This window comes from Larimichthys crocea, chromosome III, assembly GCF_000972845.2.
Source record: "Larimichthys crocea isolate SSNF chromosome III, L_crocea_2.0, whole genome shotgun sequence".
Taxonomy (NCBI): domain Eukaryota; kingdom Metazoa; phylum Chordata; class Actinopteri; family Sciaenidae; genus Larimichthys; species Larimichthys crocea.
Window position 1 is genome coordinate 22,250,994 of NC_040013.1, and position 15,256 is coordinate 22,266,249.

The following is a 15,256-nucleotide window of genomic DNA, read 5'->3' on the forward strand; positions in this document are numbered from 1 at the left end:
TATCGGCCGCACTTACCTCTGGCTGAGAGCTTTTTCGTGTTAATAATTTTAGCAGCATACTCCTGGCCGGTGGACTTCTTGACGCATCGGCGGACGATTGAGAAGGCACCCCTGGAGCAAAAAAGAAACCAATAACACAGATGACGGATCGGTGAAAGCACTTCAAAACACAACAAAACTTTGTGTGTGTGTGTGTCACGGGAACTTGTCGCACGCTAAGGGCATGCATTAATCACACACACCTGAAGAGAGAGGGGGAAAGGAAGTCACATGCATTATTAAATACAGTCTGATATTCTGTGTATGGGATGTGAGAAGAGGTCCTGGGTATTAGTGCTTGTCAGAAACATGAGCTGGACTTCAGGAGGATGAATTAACATGTAACTGCACAGACGCCTCCTTTAAACTCATTGGTAGGTGGAGCAGCTCTATTAGCCACACGTTGAGATTAGATGTGACAAAGTGGATATACACTGTAATCTATCTCATGTTTTAATCCTGAATGCAGTGGGGAGTAAAAAAAAAAAAAAAACACCACAGTCTTGTCTGCAGCAAAGCCTTGTCTTCTTCTTTTAGTGTGTGTGTGTGTGTGGTTTGACATATACAGTAGCCCTGCAGTCTGCTTGGAAATGCACACACACAAAAAAAAAAAACAGAGCTGAATGATTGGACAAGGAGACCGCGAGGATGCCGCCGGGCAAACCGGGGGGTCCGTGCAAACGAGTTTTTTTTTTTTTCGACGCGCGCTACCTGCAGATAAATTGACAAACAAGTTGGAGCAAATGCGCGAGGTGTGAAACACCTTTGCTGAGCCACAATGGTCGCGATACACCTTTAAATGCGCATTCGGGATTAAATACAAGCCTCTGTGGCGCTAACATGAACCTGCCTACGGCTTATTGTTGCTTAGGTGCTTCACCTACCCCCTTCCCTGTTGTGTTTTTTTTTTTTTTTTTTGACAGCCCCTCTCCTGCCTTGTCAACACTGAAGTAAACGCGCACAATGGCAGCAGCAGCAAGCACAGAGGGGGAAAACGTGCAAACACACACACACACACACACACACACACACACACACACACATGCAACAAGAGCAGCAGCAGCAGTGACGGTCGCTTACTTTCCGAGTTCCTCATACAGCTGATATTCGTCTGTGAATCTGGTCGAGGTTACAACTGTAGCCATGTTGACTGAAGTGAAGAAGGGGAGAGAGAGCTGGAGAGTGAGAGAGGGAGGGAGAGAGAGAGAGAGAGAGTGAGAGAGAGAGAGAGAGAGAGAGGGGGGCCAAATTCGCCTCGCGCTTCAGTGGCCGCCTCGCGCACAGGTTTCGGGAGGAGAACTCGTGAAGGCTGAGCGCGAGAGGGGGAAGAGAGGCTCGAGCGAGCTACAGAGAGAGGAGCGGGGAGTGGGAGGGGGAGCGGAGCTGTAGTAACGAAGATCCTCTACTGAGAAGAGGAGTCACTTTGTGCTTAAAATGAAAACATTAAATCCATCTACACCATCCTGCAAACGTTTAATTTCTCTGCACGTGTTAAATTTCTCTGCATCTTTCTCTCTAATCCTTTATTTCCGTAATGTATTTTATTTTAGACATTTGTAAAAGGACCGAAACAAAAGTAAAAACAAAGGACGATGAAGCTGTAAATTTGCCTCCATGCACACTTGCATCTTTTATCTGCTGCCACTCAATTTCTATTCAATATCTACCTCTCTGCTGTATATATACCTAATATAGCCATGCTGTATATATCCATATGTAGAACATGTACAGACACATCTAAATCTGTTGCACTCTGTCTGGTGTTTCTTGTCAAATTGTTTTGTTGTTTAAACGTGTTTTACACTTTATGTGTTTTGTGTTGTGTGTGCACTTTATTTTAGTCCTGACTCCACCATGGTCCTTGATGAAACGCTGTCTCACTTCACTGTGTACTGTGTACTATATGGTTGAAATGACACTAAAGCTCCTTGACCTTAACTTGACTTGAACAAAGATGGGTAAATCAGAATCAGGTTTGTTGCCAACTATGTTTTCACAAGGAATTTGCCATAGTATTTTGATGCATAACAGTAAACATAGAAAGAGAAAGTTTTGAGTATATATTTATAGATAGCAAGAAGGTTCTGGGTTTGAATCCCCCAGCTGGAGCTGTTCTGTGTAGAGTTCACATCCTCCCCCTGTATCTGTGTGTGAAGTCCTGAGCACAAAACCAAAAATTCTGTCATAAACCAGACAAATATTTAGAAAAGTCAAGGGATCAACAAAGCTATTAGAATTCATCTTATGGGTAGCAAATTTCATGACAATCCATCCAGTTGTTAATATTTTTATATTTCAGTCTGGACCAAAGTGGTGAGTCAACATCTGTATCTTTAGAGCCATGTGAGTAGCATTTTGGTATTCTTTTGTATTGCTGGTGACAGTATTAATATTGACCATTTGCTTTGATTAGGAGGTAACGCTGGTCTACGATCCCCTGCTGTATTTTGACGTTTTCCCAAAGCAGAAAAAAATTGCAGAGTGAGGCCTCTCTCTGCTGTCTCCTCTCTAGCAGTAGTGGTAGAGGTAGGATGTAAGCCACGCGAGATCTTTTCGGATGTACCATGAGCCACAGATCCAGATTCAGTTTTACCATCTCTCCCTTCCATCTTCGGCTCATATGCACAAAAGGTAAAGCTGACACCAGAACAGCCGATAAGAGCAGCACCCCTCGAAGACTCAGTCTTATACTGAGATGTGATGCCGCAATATTTTAATATGGGCACAGAGCAATGAGCTGCATGCCCACTATACTATGGTTTTCATTTCCTAAACTGGATCCTCCAAAAAAAAAAAAAGGAACCAGGCATCAGTCAAAATGGACACAATCATGATACACTATTTGGATCTTGTTTCACACCTATAAACCATTTTATAAATCATATTCAGCAACAGAAAATCTTATCCAGATCTTCTTATATAACAGGCATCTGCAGACCATCCAACTCCTGATACCAGATCATTCTGTAGATTTCTTTTTCAGCTGTTTTTTTAAACACAAAAGTCCGTCCAATAGATGGAACAATCTTTGCCTATGTGCTTGTTGGTAATGATATTTTGTCTTGAATTATCCATTGAAATGTGGAATGTTTAAAGAACGCTGGCACTTCTAGGGACGATTTTATATCTGTCCACATCTGAGAAGAGATTTTAGGCCACAGCTTGAAATGTTAATGTTAAAAATACCTGGTACTTTTTTCTTTTTTACTATTCACCTACTGTCCAGTCATTGCATTAGTGTTATCCTTAAGGCAATTTCCCTGTGACAGTGCATTTGCATACAGTCTATCACCTTCACAGCTAAATGCACACGTCCCCCTCTGTGTGTTTAAACACTGCATGTACTCATCTGTCTTCATTGCGCTGACAATAGTGCTTCTTCATCATGATCACGATGTTCACAGTGTTTCCACAACTGTCATCCTAATTTAATTGTGATCATTGCACCACCCCTGCTGTAATTTATCAGGATGCAATGCAACAGAAAAAAAACACAAACATAAATAGAAGACAGAGACAAAAATCAGTGTTCCTGGAGCTTTAATCGCAGAGATCTGATTACCTCTAGTTTATCACCTCGACCAGCCAGCAGGGATCTGCTCCCATCCGACTCATATGCAGTTGTAGGGGTTTTAACTATAAGCTGAAGCATCTTTGTATAAGAGACAGGGAATTATATGTTATGTAATGGCTTACTGCACTGTAAAGGTTTATCTGAGCTTTCATGAATATCTCATGAAGGGTATTAATATATCTTGGCACCATGTTTAAGTACGTGCGTGTGTGTTTGTGGTTGATTATAGCTGCACACACTCCAGTTAGGTAATGTGACCAGTTAATGTTACCAAAAATCATCATTTCTTTTTGGTTTAGATGATGCATTGATTAATCTATGTATGATTTTAGACACTAATACGATGAAAAAGTGTTGAGGTCACTTATGTCTCGAAAAAAAAGTGTGAAAAACAGTAACTGCTCAACACCAAACTGCAGACTAAGTTACAACTAGCCAGATTAAGCTGCAACCTCTGTGGCTGTGAAGTGAAGCCAGTGCGGAAGTGGCAAAAACTACAGTTCCTCAAATGTCTACTTCAGGCTGACTATAGAACAAGTTAATAAGCTTACATATTAAAATGTCCAACTTCACAGCAGAAATTCACATGTTTACTGCCTGGTACAAAAAACAGTTTTGGTCTCTTTAGCTAATTTTCATATAATTGACCTGTTCAAATTGCATTAAGGCTTAAACTTATACATAATTAAGAGCATGGCCTCTTTGATTGAGAGGTAGATGCCATTACAGATGGCTGATTAGAGCATCCAGGCATCATTCGGCCTGCCTCAGGTCCGACGATGAGCCACCTCTTTGCTAATTTTTGGATTAGCTGGCAGAGGTAGGACTGCCACTTTCAGACACCCATGGGTGACGTCACTTGCTGCTGCTCGTTAAGCTCATTGCTTTGATTACTAATACAGCTACTGTCGCACATGTACTAATGCATCATGGCGAGGCAAACGCACGCTCACTGTCTGTATCTGGAAATGGTTGAACCTGCAACTTCTTCAAGTCAAAGTTCACCAAAGTAGAACTCCACGCAAAGAAGGCGATGGTCACTCACATGCGATCAACTGAAGGGAAATCAGATGAGGCTGTCAACATATTTTTATCATGTCTCATTTGGCTGGACAGTAAAATGACGACATGCAGGAAGACTTTGAAGTGAGGAGGACAAAATAAGATTTTAAGAAGTGAAGGGAGCATGCCCCTCCCTGTCCCCAGTTAAACTTACCATCTTATACTATACTATTGCAAAACCAAATGCCGCCATTTGTGGTTCTTCACATACGCTATGGATTGCAAAACATACATGCAAAACATCTATTTTGAAAACACGGAACCACTTAATAACCACAGAACCAAGAGACTGATGGTGTGAAGGTTTGCCAAATCATTCGCCTTGTTCCTGTTTGTCTGTTCGACTATATAACTGTGTCCGTCTCTGCCTGTTTGTTTTATTTTGGTTTCCTGCTGCCAGCATTGAAAGATGACATAGACAATAGAAGGACAATATTATTTAATGATGTTCCAAGCTCTTTGCTGAATCTAACAGTACAATGTATTCACAATAACATGTTCAGTATGTGCAAATGCCAACATGTGCATTTTCCTTTCTCTTTTTTCCCCCCCTCTCTCTCTGCATTGCCTCTGAACTGTGAGTGTGTATCTGGAACAGTGTTTAGAGACCAATGCTGGCGATTAATGAGTGTTTGCAGTGAGTACAGGAGCGGTGAGACCAGTTTCTGCCATAATTACAGGGAGCCGCTCTGATATGAAAGCCTAATTAGTGAGGGTGCAGAGGTACCGTCGTATTAATTGCTGAATTGCTGTGTTTCCTCAGTGATGTGCCTGTCAGATGAGGGTTGGACATGCTGTGCAGTGGCAGGTTGAAGGGTGGGTGGTATAATAATGGAAACATTGCTACAGAGCAGCAGTTTCCAACCTTTCAGGCTTGGGACGCCTTAAAATGAAGCAGTGTCTACTTGCAAAACCTTTGTCACGAGTTGTTTTGCATTGTTTAAAGTTGTGCTAAATGATGTGCATTAATTACACTGGTGGAAAGCAGTGACAATGATACTGTAACAGCAGTGTTGTGGAGCCATACCCTGAAGGGCAGTGACTCATTCTCCAGGAATGTTTTCGACTTGGCTCACAGCTGCTTTTACGTATCTTTGGAGAGCCTCTCCTCCGTCAGGCTGACCAGTGACATCACAAGACTTTTAATGGTTTTGAGATGTGTGTGTTTCTAAGGGAGTGTCCCTTGCACAACATCCAAGGGTCAGATCTTCCTATCTGCTGGTGATCTGCACTGAGACAGCTCATTGGATGTAAAGGTTTAGCACATCAGGACTATTTAAGTGGTTAATGGGCAACATCTCACTAAATAAGTGTAGAGAAAAGGCTGCAACAACAATAAATGAAAATTGTACTTATAAGATTGTCATGAGTCTATTGTGTTTAACTTCACGACTTCACCACAGAATCTTAAGTTAGCCTTACCTTCAAGTGATTATTCAACAGTGGATATGACAGCTCCCTCCCACTCTCCTGCATAGCACTGTATTTGAGTGTTTGCGCATGTGTGTGCATGTGTGTGTGTGTGTGTGTGTGTGTGTGTGTGTGTGTGTGTGACACCTCCTCCGTGATTTATATCATCTGACGGTGCCTTATTTCTGCGGGCCATCACAGTATACTGGGAATCAGATGTGTGGGCATGTAACAATTGTCTTCGCCAGTTTCTCACATGTATGGGACTCTGAAGGTCTCTGAGCAACATTTCTACTGTTAACCCAAAGCAGTCTCATCAAATCTCATCACTGCAGTCTAGTTTTTAATGGTGTGGGTCTTTTTTGTGTTTGCGGCACACACACATACAGAGGTGGGAAACAGAGTGCCTTCAGCTTCAGTGCTCCTTGGAGTAATGTCAAACATGTCGTGAACTCTGTGCGGATTCTTTCAGAATAGAAAGCCTCCAGTTGTGTGATTTCTCATGCAGATGGAGGTCACAGAAATTGTTTGATTTTCTTCTGGTGTCTGTAAAACAGCTCTTGAATTGCTTTAGCAATGCTGTATGTATAGGGAAGAGTCTTGTCGAAGAAGCATCTTCCTTAACAAGCCTAAGGGTTCTGTAAGGCACCAGTATACTGCGTCAGAACTGCTTGTCGGATGTTGAATAGCACACCCCTTTCAGATGTAAAGATTGGGGGGGGGGGTCATGGTTTGACATATTCTGTAACTTTCTGCAACTGATGAACCGACATTCACACCCACTTCACACAGTGATTGCCCAGCTGTGCAGAAAAAAGTGCAAGGGTTTGAACATCCCTCTCAACCTCTCATATTTCATTTGTTACACAATCTTTTCTGTGTAACAATATAAATGCCTTCTAGGATAGACGATATTAAAAGATATTGCATTTCGCCTTTCTCTATAGCCCTGTGTACACAGCCTGTTCAAAGCAGGGACGCTGCTCTATTATACATACGAACATAGAAAGGAAGGGCACTGTAGCTCCACCATAACACAGCTGAATCAGCGTTGTTTAAAAAGTCTGAAACCTGCTTCATCCCACCTTCGGGTGTGTATGTTCGTGTTACAGAGTGTGTCCAGTAACTTATAATAGTCAATATTTACTATCCTGCTCTGCCCTTGTGCAAATGTCCTTGACTTAGACACCAAACCCCCAACCTTCCCCAGGGCTCCTAGCACTGCACCACAGAACATACTTGTATTTATTGTTCATATTATTAATTTGACATTCATTTGACTGATTTTAGTTTTTTATATGTATATATATACATATATATTTTAAGGAAAGATTGGAAATATCTATATTTTTCTTATTATCAACAAATCCCATGAAAACATTAAAACCATGAATGAATTTATCCTAATAACCAGTATAGTCTGTGTAGCCAAACCCTGAGCCAACTTTTACTTCATCCTTATTATAACTAGTCAGTCCATGTTATGTATGCAGTGAGGCTTTTTCAGTAAACAAGACATTTTAATCTGATCTACAAGCACTTCAGACATGACAGCCCCCTGCAGTGCCTGGGGAACTCTCTCTTCCCTCCTCCACTCTTTTTATTTAACTGTACGCCACAGAGCTCTGAGCAAAACATGGCTAATACTTCTAACTCGATCTTCCAAATGAGCACAAACAAGTGAGTAGGATGAGGAGCAAAATGAGACAGAAAGCGGGAAGGAGCAAAGAGCTGAGGGATAAATAGAAGGAGGGAGGGTGACAGGGAGGAAGGAGGAGGAAGGTCTGGAAGAAATAGTGAAGGACAGTTGAATATTCATTATCAGGCCGCTGGGGAGAAATCTACAGCACTGTTGGTGCTGTGTGTGGGATTGCAGCTGACACTCACAACCAGGACACACAAACACACTCTGAAACACGCACCTAAAGGCTGAAATCAACAAATTAGTTGTTACACACAGTACCAAGCAATGCTGACAATGTTTACTTTACATGTTTTATGAGACCAATCAGTTCCACCTTTCATCCCTTCCGATCAAGATACATCAGCAGCATAGCAGCAGCCTCACCAGCAGGCAGATACATCACACCTAATCAGACAGCATGAGCCTAAACTATGGCTTCCCCAGCCAAGTATCCTTCAGAATTATATACATATTGGATGATTCTGCACCTTACAAGTTAGATCCATTGCCAACATTCAGTGCCAACAGAGGGACTGTAGTAGTATTTTGCCCTTTATGAACCGAGAACGTGTAGCACATAATGTTATAATGTTATGTAATGTACCAAACTAACTCCAACCATTCGCTGAACATATTTTATTTGCTATAACCATGATCCTTCCTTAACCATAACCATATTGCAGCTTCCATGTACAGACACTGCAGAAACTGTTGATTTATTTTAAAAACACTGTCACTGAACATAATCCAGATAATCTTTTAGAATTGTACATTACTGACAACAGGTTGGGCCTTATGACAAAAGCATGCAGATAGTCAGGATAAATGTTTTTATTGTATTAGTGTTAAGTATTTTCATATGTGTGCTGACAAGCATTTATCATGTACCTGATATTAAACACCTGTGAAAAATGTTGTAGTTTCCTGGAAAGATTTTGTAGTAAAAAATTATCGACACTAAAATGGGAATAAATACTAAATAATAATTCCCGTAAAAAGTATTAGATTGTATTCTAAAATACTCTCTAGGTTAAACCAGCAAGAGTGTATCAATTCTATCAGTTCCAAATTACAGAGAGAGCTTGAAAAATGTTACAAATGTTAAAAATATACACCTTGAACATAAAGCTGCCTTTTGTGTATACCATGACATGTTAACATTGATTTCTGGCATTCATGATTTTATTTAGATAAATTGAATCAGTTTCCATGCATGAGTAGATGAGTAAGGGAACATTTAAAAGCTTTTGTTGGTTAGTCAATGCTGCAGGGACTGAACATCGTTGGTCAGGGGTGTTTTAATTCAATTCGGTTCAATTCAATTCAGCTCAGTTCAATTCATTCTATTCTTATAGTGCTGAATCATAACAGAAGCTATCTCATGACACTTTCCATATAGAGCAGGTCTAGAGCATGCTCTTAATAATATTATTTACAGAGACCCAACACTTCCCACCATGAGCAACCACTAGCGTTGGTGGGTGTGTTTCAGTGTGAGCAGAAGTGACTCTGTAGAACCCCAAAGGAAGAGATGACATATGACAAAAAAAACCCAGTGGGTGTGTTTGTGTCATCCTGGAAGGGTCCTCTCAGATGATTTAGAGATGAGACATCAAGAGGTCACAGCCCTTGCCTTTCTTCCAAGGGCATCTCTTTAGGCCTCACTTCGCCATGTATGCACTCTATCTGTATTTATCAAACTATTCATGAATACAGACAATGACACACACATTGCTCTCTGCACAGTCCAACGACAGTCCAAAGTCACCCTACTGTAGTTTGGCTGCAGGACAGTGAGTGAGTCAGCTTGCTCAGCCAGCCGCACAGCTCTGTCTGCTTTGTCTATCAACCTCACTTGTTTATCTGCCAACCTCCAGTATTTGACTGTAGGTATATCTTGTCTATCTGACCTGCCTGACGTTGTCTCGTCTGTATTTTTGTTTGTCTCCATTTCGTTTTTCCCTTTTTCTTCCTGGTTAGGATGTCAGTGTGCTTTAAGTGAAGTCCTTGTCAGATCATTGAACAGCATCTGGAACCTCCAACCCCTGAAGTTTTCTGCAGCAAGTGTGGCTTTAGATGTGTTCAGATGTCACTTTATTTCATTTGAAGCATACTGAACCCTTTAGTCCAGTTAATGTTGCTACACAAGACATTTAGAAGAACAGCATGTTTCTCTGTAACCGTGACCCCACCTTCTTGAAGAGGGCTTTTAATTTGCATAGTTTGCAGTGTTTAATCTTCATTATCTTTTCTTTCCTGCCATCCTCCTCTCCACTATTCGTCTCCTGTCCCTCCAGGCCCAGCCAGGGGCTCCACACCCCTCCGTGGAGCTCAGGGTCAGCCATAGGATCATCTGGTGGGTTCCTGGCCATCACTGCTGTCTGGTTGTATTCTGCTAGCCTGGTCAGCAGATGTTTCACTACCTTTGGACGAGCTTCTGCCATGTCTGACCTCTCATAGGGATCAGAGGTGACATTAAACAGCCAAACTGACTTCCCCAGCTCATTGCGCCGCTTCTCGAGTTTCTGCCACCGTTCTGGACCCACGGGAAGAGCCTGTGGTGGAATCCAATCCCCATCACCCACATTTCCCGTCAGCAGCTTCCAGTCCCCAGCCCTTATTGCTGCCCTTACGGCTGTGTCCCAGATCCCAAAGCCATTGAGTACCAATGCCTTGTCATATGGTTCCCCAGGCTTCCTTGAGACTGGGTCAATATTGAAAAGGATTTCAGTGCGAGGACAGGGCAGGCCCTCGCTGATGGTTCCCCATACATTGTGACCATCTAGTCCATGGTGCGACTGTAGGGCCCCAGCCATCGCCAGTAATGTGGGATACCAGTCAGAAACATGGATCAGTGCTCTGCTGACTACACCCTTCATCTTCAGGAGGGCACTGTGGACAAAGCCCACAGCCCGAATGCCTCCTTCCCAGTAGGTCCCCTTGCCACCTCTCAATGGCCAGTTGCTCCCACCAGACAGTGGCTGTCCGCCATTATCAGATGAGTATATCAGTACTGAGTTTTCATAGAGCCCAGTAGTCTTCAATTCCTGGACTACTTCTCCAATCCCAGCATCCAGGCAGCTCAGCATGGCTGAGTAGTGGCGCCTAAGACGATTGCCCTGGGAATCATAATTGTGCAGAAAATGGTCTGGTACTTGCAAGGGTGTATGGGGAGCCTGAAAGGACAAATAGAGGAAGAGTGGTTTATGGGGGTCATGGCTCCTCAGGATCTGCTTCGCTCTGGTTGGACAGAAAAACATTGGAAGTTTTTTAAGGCTTTTTAAGTTTGTATACCTGTATGTATGTTTAATTTAACTTACACCTTGATGCTCACCTCTCTATGTAGAGCAGAGTGGAGTAGTTTCCAGCCATCTCCCAGGCAGGCCTGTCTCCGTCATGCAAGTCAAATCCACAAGCTTCAGCCCCATCACAACTCCGATAGGAGAAGTGGTCTCCACTGCCAGTCAGCGTGCCCAGGAAACTCTGAAAGCCACGTCCGGTGGGTAGACAGTTTGGCCTGCAGAAGCCAAGGTGCCATTTCCCCACCATGTGCGTGGCATATCCAGCTTCAACCAGACGCTCTGGTAGGGTGGGAACGTCCAGGGGCAGGCAGAGGGGTTGACGTGATCGGATGATCGAATGCTGGAGTCCAGTGTGAATTTGGTAGCTGGCAAGACGTGAGAGAGAGAGTGTGTTAGAAGATGTGAAAAAAACAGTGTCTTGCAAAGATGTGAATAGTAACACGATAATGGGAAATTTCACAGATGGTTTAAGAAATATTGCACTCTTGGATACTCTCACACTGTTAAACATTATCAATCGTATTTTTTATTTTTTTTGCTATACCCACTTTGTGTCAACCTGCAACATTTCATGACAAAAAAATATTAAATTTACCCTAATATGTTAGCGTAAGGTCACATTTGGGCAGATGTCCACAGAGATAATACAAATTCAGCACAAAGAATCAGGAAAGATTCAGAAACACGAGGTACTTGTTCATATTCAGGTGCTTTATATTGTGGATGAGTTGAATTATAGTTTATCAGTTTTGATATCGCTGTGATGTGACATAGCTGTAACATATCTCAACAGTACTGTATACAAGAGTAAAACAGTAAATAAAAGAACAACCAATTGTAATTTAAAGTCTAGAAATTGCAATTTAATCAGGTAAAAGGGACTAAAATTATCTTTTTGCTTCTTACACATCCTCCATAACTCAGACTAATAGCATATTTTCTTCTATTGATTAAAAAAGAAACATTATCTTATACCTCGTCTTGGCATAAAAGGTTGTACTTTCGTTTTACGGCCTTACTTGTACTCGAAGATGCCCCGTCACTGAATACATTAAAGAGTTTATGAAAAGACAAAAAAGGCTATACATAATGAGATCATATAGGAACATAGACAGTAACTTAATCACTTTCCCACTGCCATAATGCTGCAATGATAAGGAAATGACTCACCGCCCTGTCATAAGTTGACTGCGAGAAGGTGAGCAGATGGGCTGGACGTAATAATTTTCAAGTTTGACCCCTTCTGCTGCCAGCTGGTCCAACACAGGCGTGTGGATGTCTGAGCCATGGTAGCCAATATCTCCATAACCCTGGTCATCCACCATGATAAAGATAAGGTGTGGGGGTCGTTGCCTTTCCTTTGCCTCTGTGCTGACACTGTCATCCATAGACTCCTGTTCACCCGAGCAGCCAAGGCCACTGAGCAAGGTCACTCCAATCATCAGGAAAAACACAGAGCAGATTCCTCCTCTTCCCCTCATCTCCAGCAAGGCTCTGAAGCTATCTAGTAGTCTGACTGTCTATATTTTCTGTTCTGCTTAGTCTGCAATCAATAAATCTCAAGCTCGATCGCTTCTGCACAAAAATGGGCAGATGTGTGTGTCCGAGGAGCTCATCCAAAAGTCTTATCTGTCATTTAAGTATGAGTTGTTGTCTTTTTCTGAGGCGTATTCTTGGTTATGTGAAATGGGGCTGAGCTGGTGCCAGCTGTTGCGATGGGTGGAGAGAAACTCCTGTCTCTAAGATGGGCAAAAAGTTGGTAGAAGTGTGTGTGTGTGTGTGTGTGTGTGTGTGTGTGTGTGTGTGTGTGTGTGTGTGTTTCTGAGAGGCTCTCTTTGCACTACCTTGCTACATTCCTCTGCACTTTCAGGCGCCTCATGCGATGGTTGGGAAGACATGGGCACATGACCAGAGGGGGGTGAAACTAAAGTCGAATAAACCTTTTGACATGTCGAACACGGATCTAACTACAGTAATAACATAATTAATAGTTGTATTACTTTGCAATTGAACTGAAATTGCTGGAATGAAGAGTCTTGTCTTGCTTTCAGTTTCTCTGTCAGTATCACAGAAGAGTTTTGGGTCTTTTATGTGTAAAAACAAAGGAAAGTTCAAACTTCACTTTTCACATTTTCCACAGACTTTGCTGTTACTATTTTCATAGGGAATACTTCTTTGATAAAATATTCTATTGACTTTCATTGTGGCAGAGGAAATCTCTCAAAGCATGGACAAATAAACTAGCGCGAAACCACTAGAGGTTTTTGTAACTTGGAAAAAAACTGACCATTTAAAGCAGAAACATAACAAAGCTAAATGTATCACTACTAGGACTGCTACAACCACTGTTACCACTCTTACTGTCACCAATATTTTCATTACTGCTATTCTTTTCTGCAGTCCCATTAAAGCGCTATTACAACTGCTACAGCTAATATTTCTGCTGTGATTTCCCGTACTGCACATTTCAAACTATCCTGTAAATCCCTAATGAAAATCAAATAACCCCTGTCATCATTCTTTTGTTGCTTGACAATGTTCAATTAATAGAGGCAACCGATGACAATCACTGCCCGTGCCGGGGCAGTGAAACCAATCCGACTACGGAGGAACATCCGGCATTGTGATGAAAATGTGTATTGACTGCTGGGCTCTTAGCCTTCACCTCACTGCCATCTCTTTCCCATAATACTAAGAGGAAATCAATGCCTGAGTTACAAGTCCATTAGCTACGTTGTAGAAGCAAACTCATGTTGCCTTACCCTGTGGGAAATTTCACAGGCTTTTTGCCCATAGTGAGAGCTCACTCTCACTGTGTATACTTGAGGGATTGAGATCTATGGCAAGGCAGGGAAAGATGGCGATGAGGTGAGAATGAGGATGACAAATGGGGTAGAGCTGATACACTGAAGTGGATTAGATCAGATAATTAGTGGCAAATGAAAACAAATGAAAAATAATATTTTAAAAAAGGATTTGAGAAATGTGTAAAAATTAGGGGAAAAAAAGAGAGAGACAGAGCAATAAAGTCCACAAGAGAAAAAAAAGAAGGTCCACTGTCTAACATGAGAGAGTACAGCATAAACAAAGTGGCATAAAAGGAGCAGTCACTTTGTCTCGCAGTGTACGTACGTCTGGGACTCTGGGTGTAGTCATCAGTTTGCCTCAGGGAAATGCAGGGTGACATGAACTCCGTTTTACCGCTAAGAGGGAAGGGGGGGGGCTGTAAAAATGGAAAGTGACAAATGTCTTCTCGAGGAGAAGAGGGAGCAAGGGATTGTGTTCTTTACTCAACTGTCTGTGTCAGAGGAGGTCACAAGGACATAATATTAATCAAAACTCAGCTTTATTTGGATATACTCTGTTGTCTGTAGAGATGCGCTTTAAAAGGGCCACAATGTTAAAAGCAAAAAATAGAAAGATTTAGGTGATGTCTAAAATAGAATAAATATTTTAAAAGTACTGTAAAAAGGCTCAATTTTTTCTTTCTTCGCTTCAGTTTCAGAGCATGCTGTACGGTACACTGCAGTACCAAATACACTTTCTGCAGTGCAACAAAGAGGAAATTGGTTATTCTCTGTCTGTCTAGGGGCAAAGGATGTAACTTATAGTCCAGTGTGTGTATTTGTATATTGTGTTTGTGTGTGAACATGTATGTGTGCGGGTGTGTTGGTGTGTTGTGGAAAAGGCAGTGGTGCAGAGTAGAAGAGAGTAGCAGTGGGAGTGATTTATTCATGACGATGAATAAGTGACTCACTCGATCTGGAGCCACTCTGTTAAGCTTGAGCTAAAGTGGGGGAGTATATATGTATGTATGCATGTGTGTGTGTCTGTATGTGTGTGTGTCTGTGTGTGTGTGTGTGTGTGTGTGTCAAACTTTGTCTGAAAAAAAAAAACAACTTTCATCATCCAACATTGAAATAAAAAGCCATATTTCTATATTAAAAAGTCCCCTCTATATGCACAGATGTAATCATGATACAGTAGATGGGGGTCAGTACTGACTGCTGATGGAAAAATTACCTCATTGGGATCTCCGCCTAACTTTAAACACAGGACTGGATTTCTAAAATATTCTTAAAAGATGCATTTAAAGCTGCACAGGTTAAAGCTGATGGCTCTAAATGACAACAATTATTCTGAAAAGTTCAATAATTTTGATCCACACTATGGCAGCGTTACATG

The 15,256-nt window shown here is 41.9% G+C and overlaps 2 protein-coding genes across 33 annotated transcripts in view; both read right to left on the reverse strand.

Moving 5' to 3' along the window:
- camk2g2 (calcium/calmodulin-dependent protein kinase (CaM kinase) II gamma 2) overlaps positions 1-1,417 on the reverse strand; it is a 62,936-nt gene extending 61,519 nt beyond the window's left edge. For 9 of the 29 annotated variants that reach the window (XM_027277827.1, XM_027277826.1, XM_027277822.1 and 6 more), the window contains exons 1-2: positions 1,120-1,415; positions 17-111 (exon numbers count right to left, since the gene is read on the reverse strand). In XM_027277827.1, coding sequence (XP_027133628.1) covers positions 17-111; positions 1,120-1,184 — 160 coding nt within the window. In that variant the 5' untranslated portion in view covers positions 1,185-1,415. Of the gene's footprint in view, positions 1-16; positions 112-1,119 lie in introns of all 29 variants that reach the window. The other 20 variants (XM_027277831.1, XM_027277830.1, XM_027277814.1 and 17 more) reach the window with 3 other exon arrangements.
- Positions 1,418-8,524: 7,107 nt separating this feature from the next.
- The window catches only part of si:dkey-174i8.1 (arylsulfatase I), a 30,075-nt gene continuing 23,343 nt past the window's right edge, over positions 8,525-15,256 (reverse strand). For 2 of the 4 annotated variants that reach the window (XM_027277834.1, XM_027277833.1), the window contains 2 exons: positions 11,104-11,436; positions 8,529-11,009 (listed from right to left, as the gene is read on the reverse strand). In XM_027277834.1, the coding sequence (XP_027133635.1) occupies positions 9,923-11,009; positions 11,104-11,436 (1,420 nt within the window). In that variant the 3' untranslated portion in view covers positions 8,529-9,922. Of the gene's footprint in view, positions 11,010-11,103; positions 11,437-12,241; positions 12,491-15,256 lie in introns of all 4 variants that reach the window. The other 2 variants (XM_027277832.1, XM_010751769.3) reach the window with 2 other exon arrangements.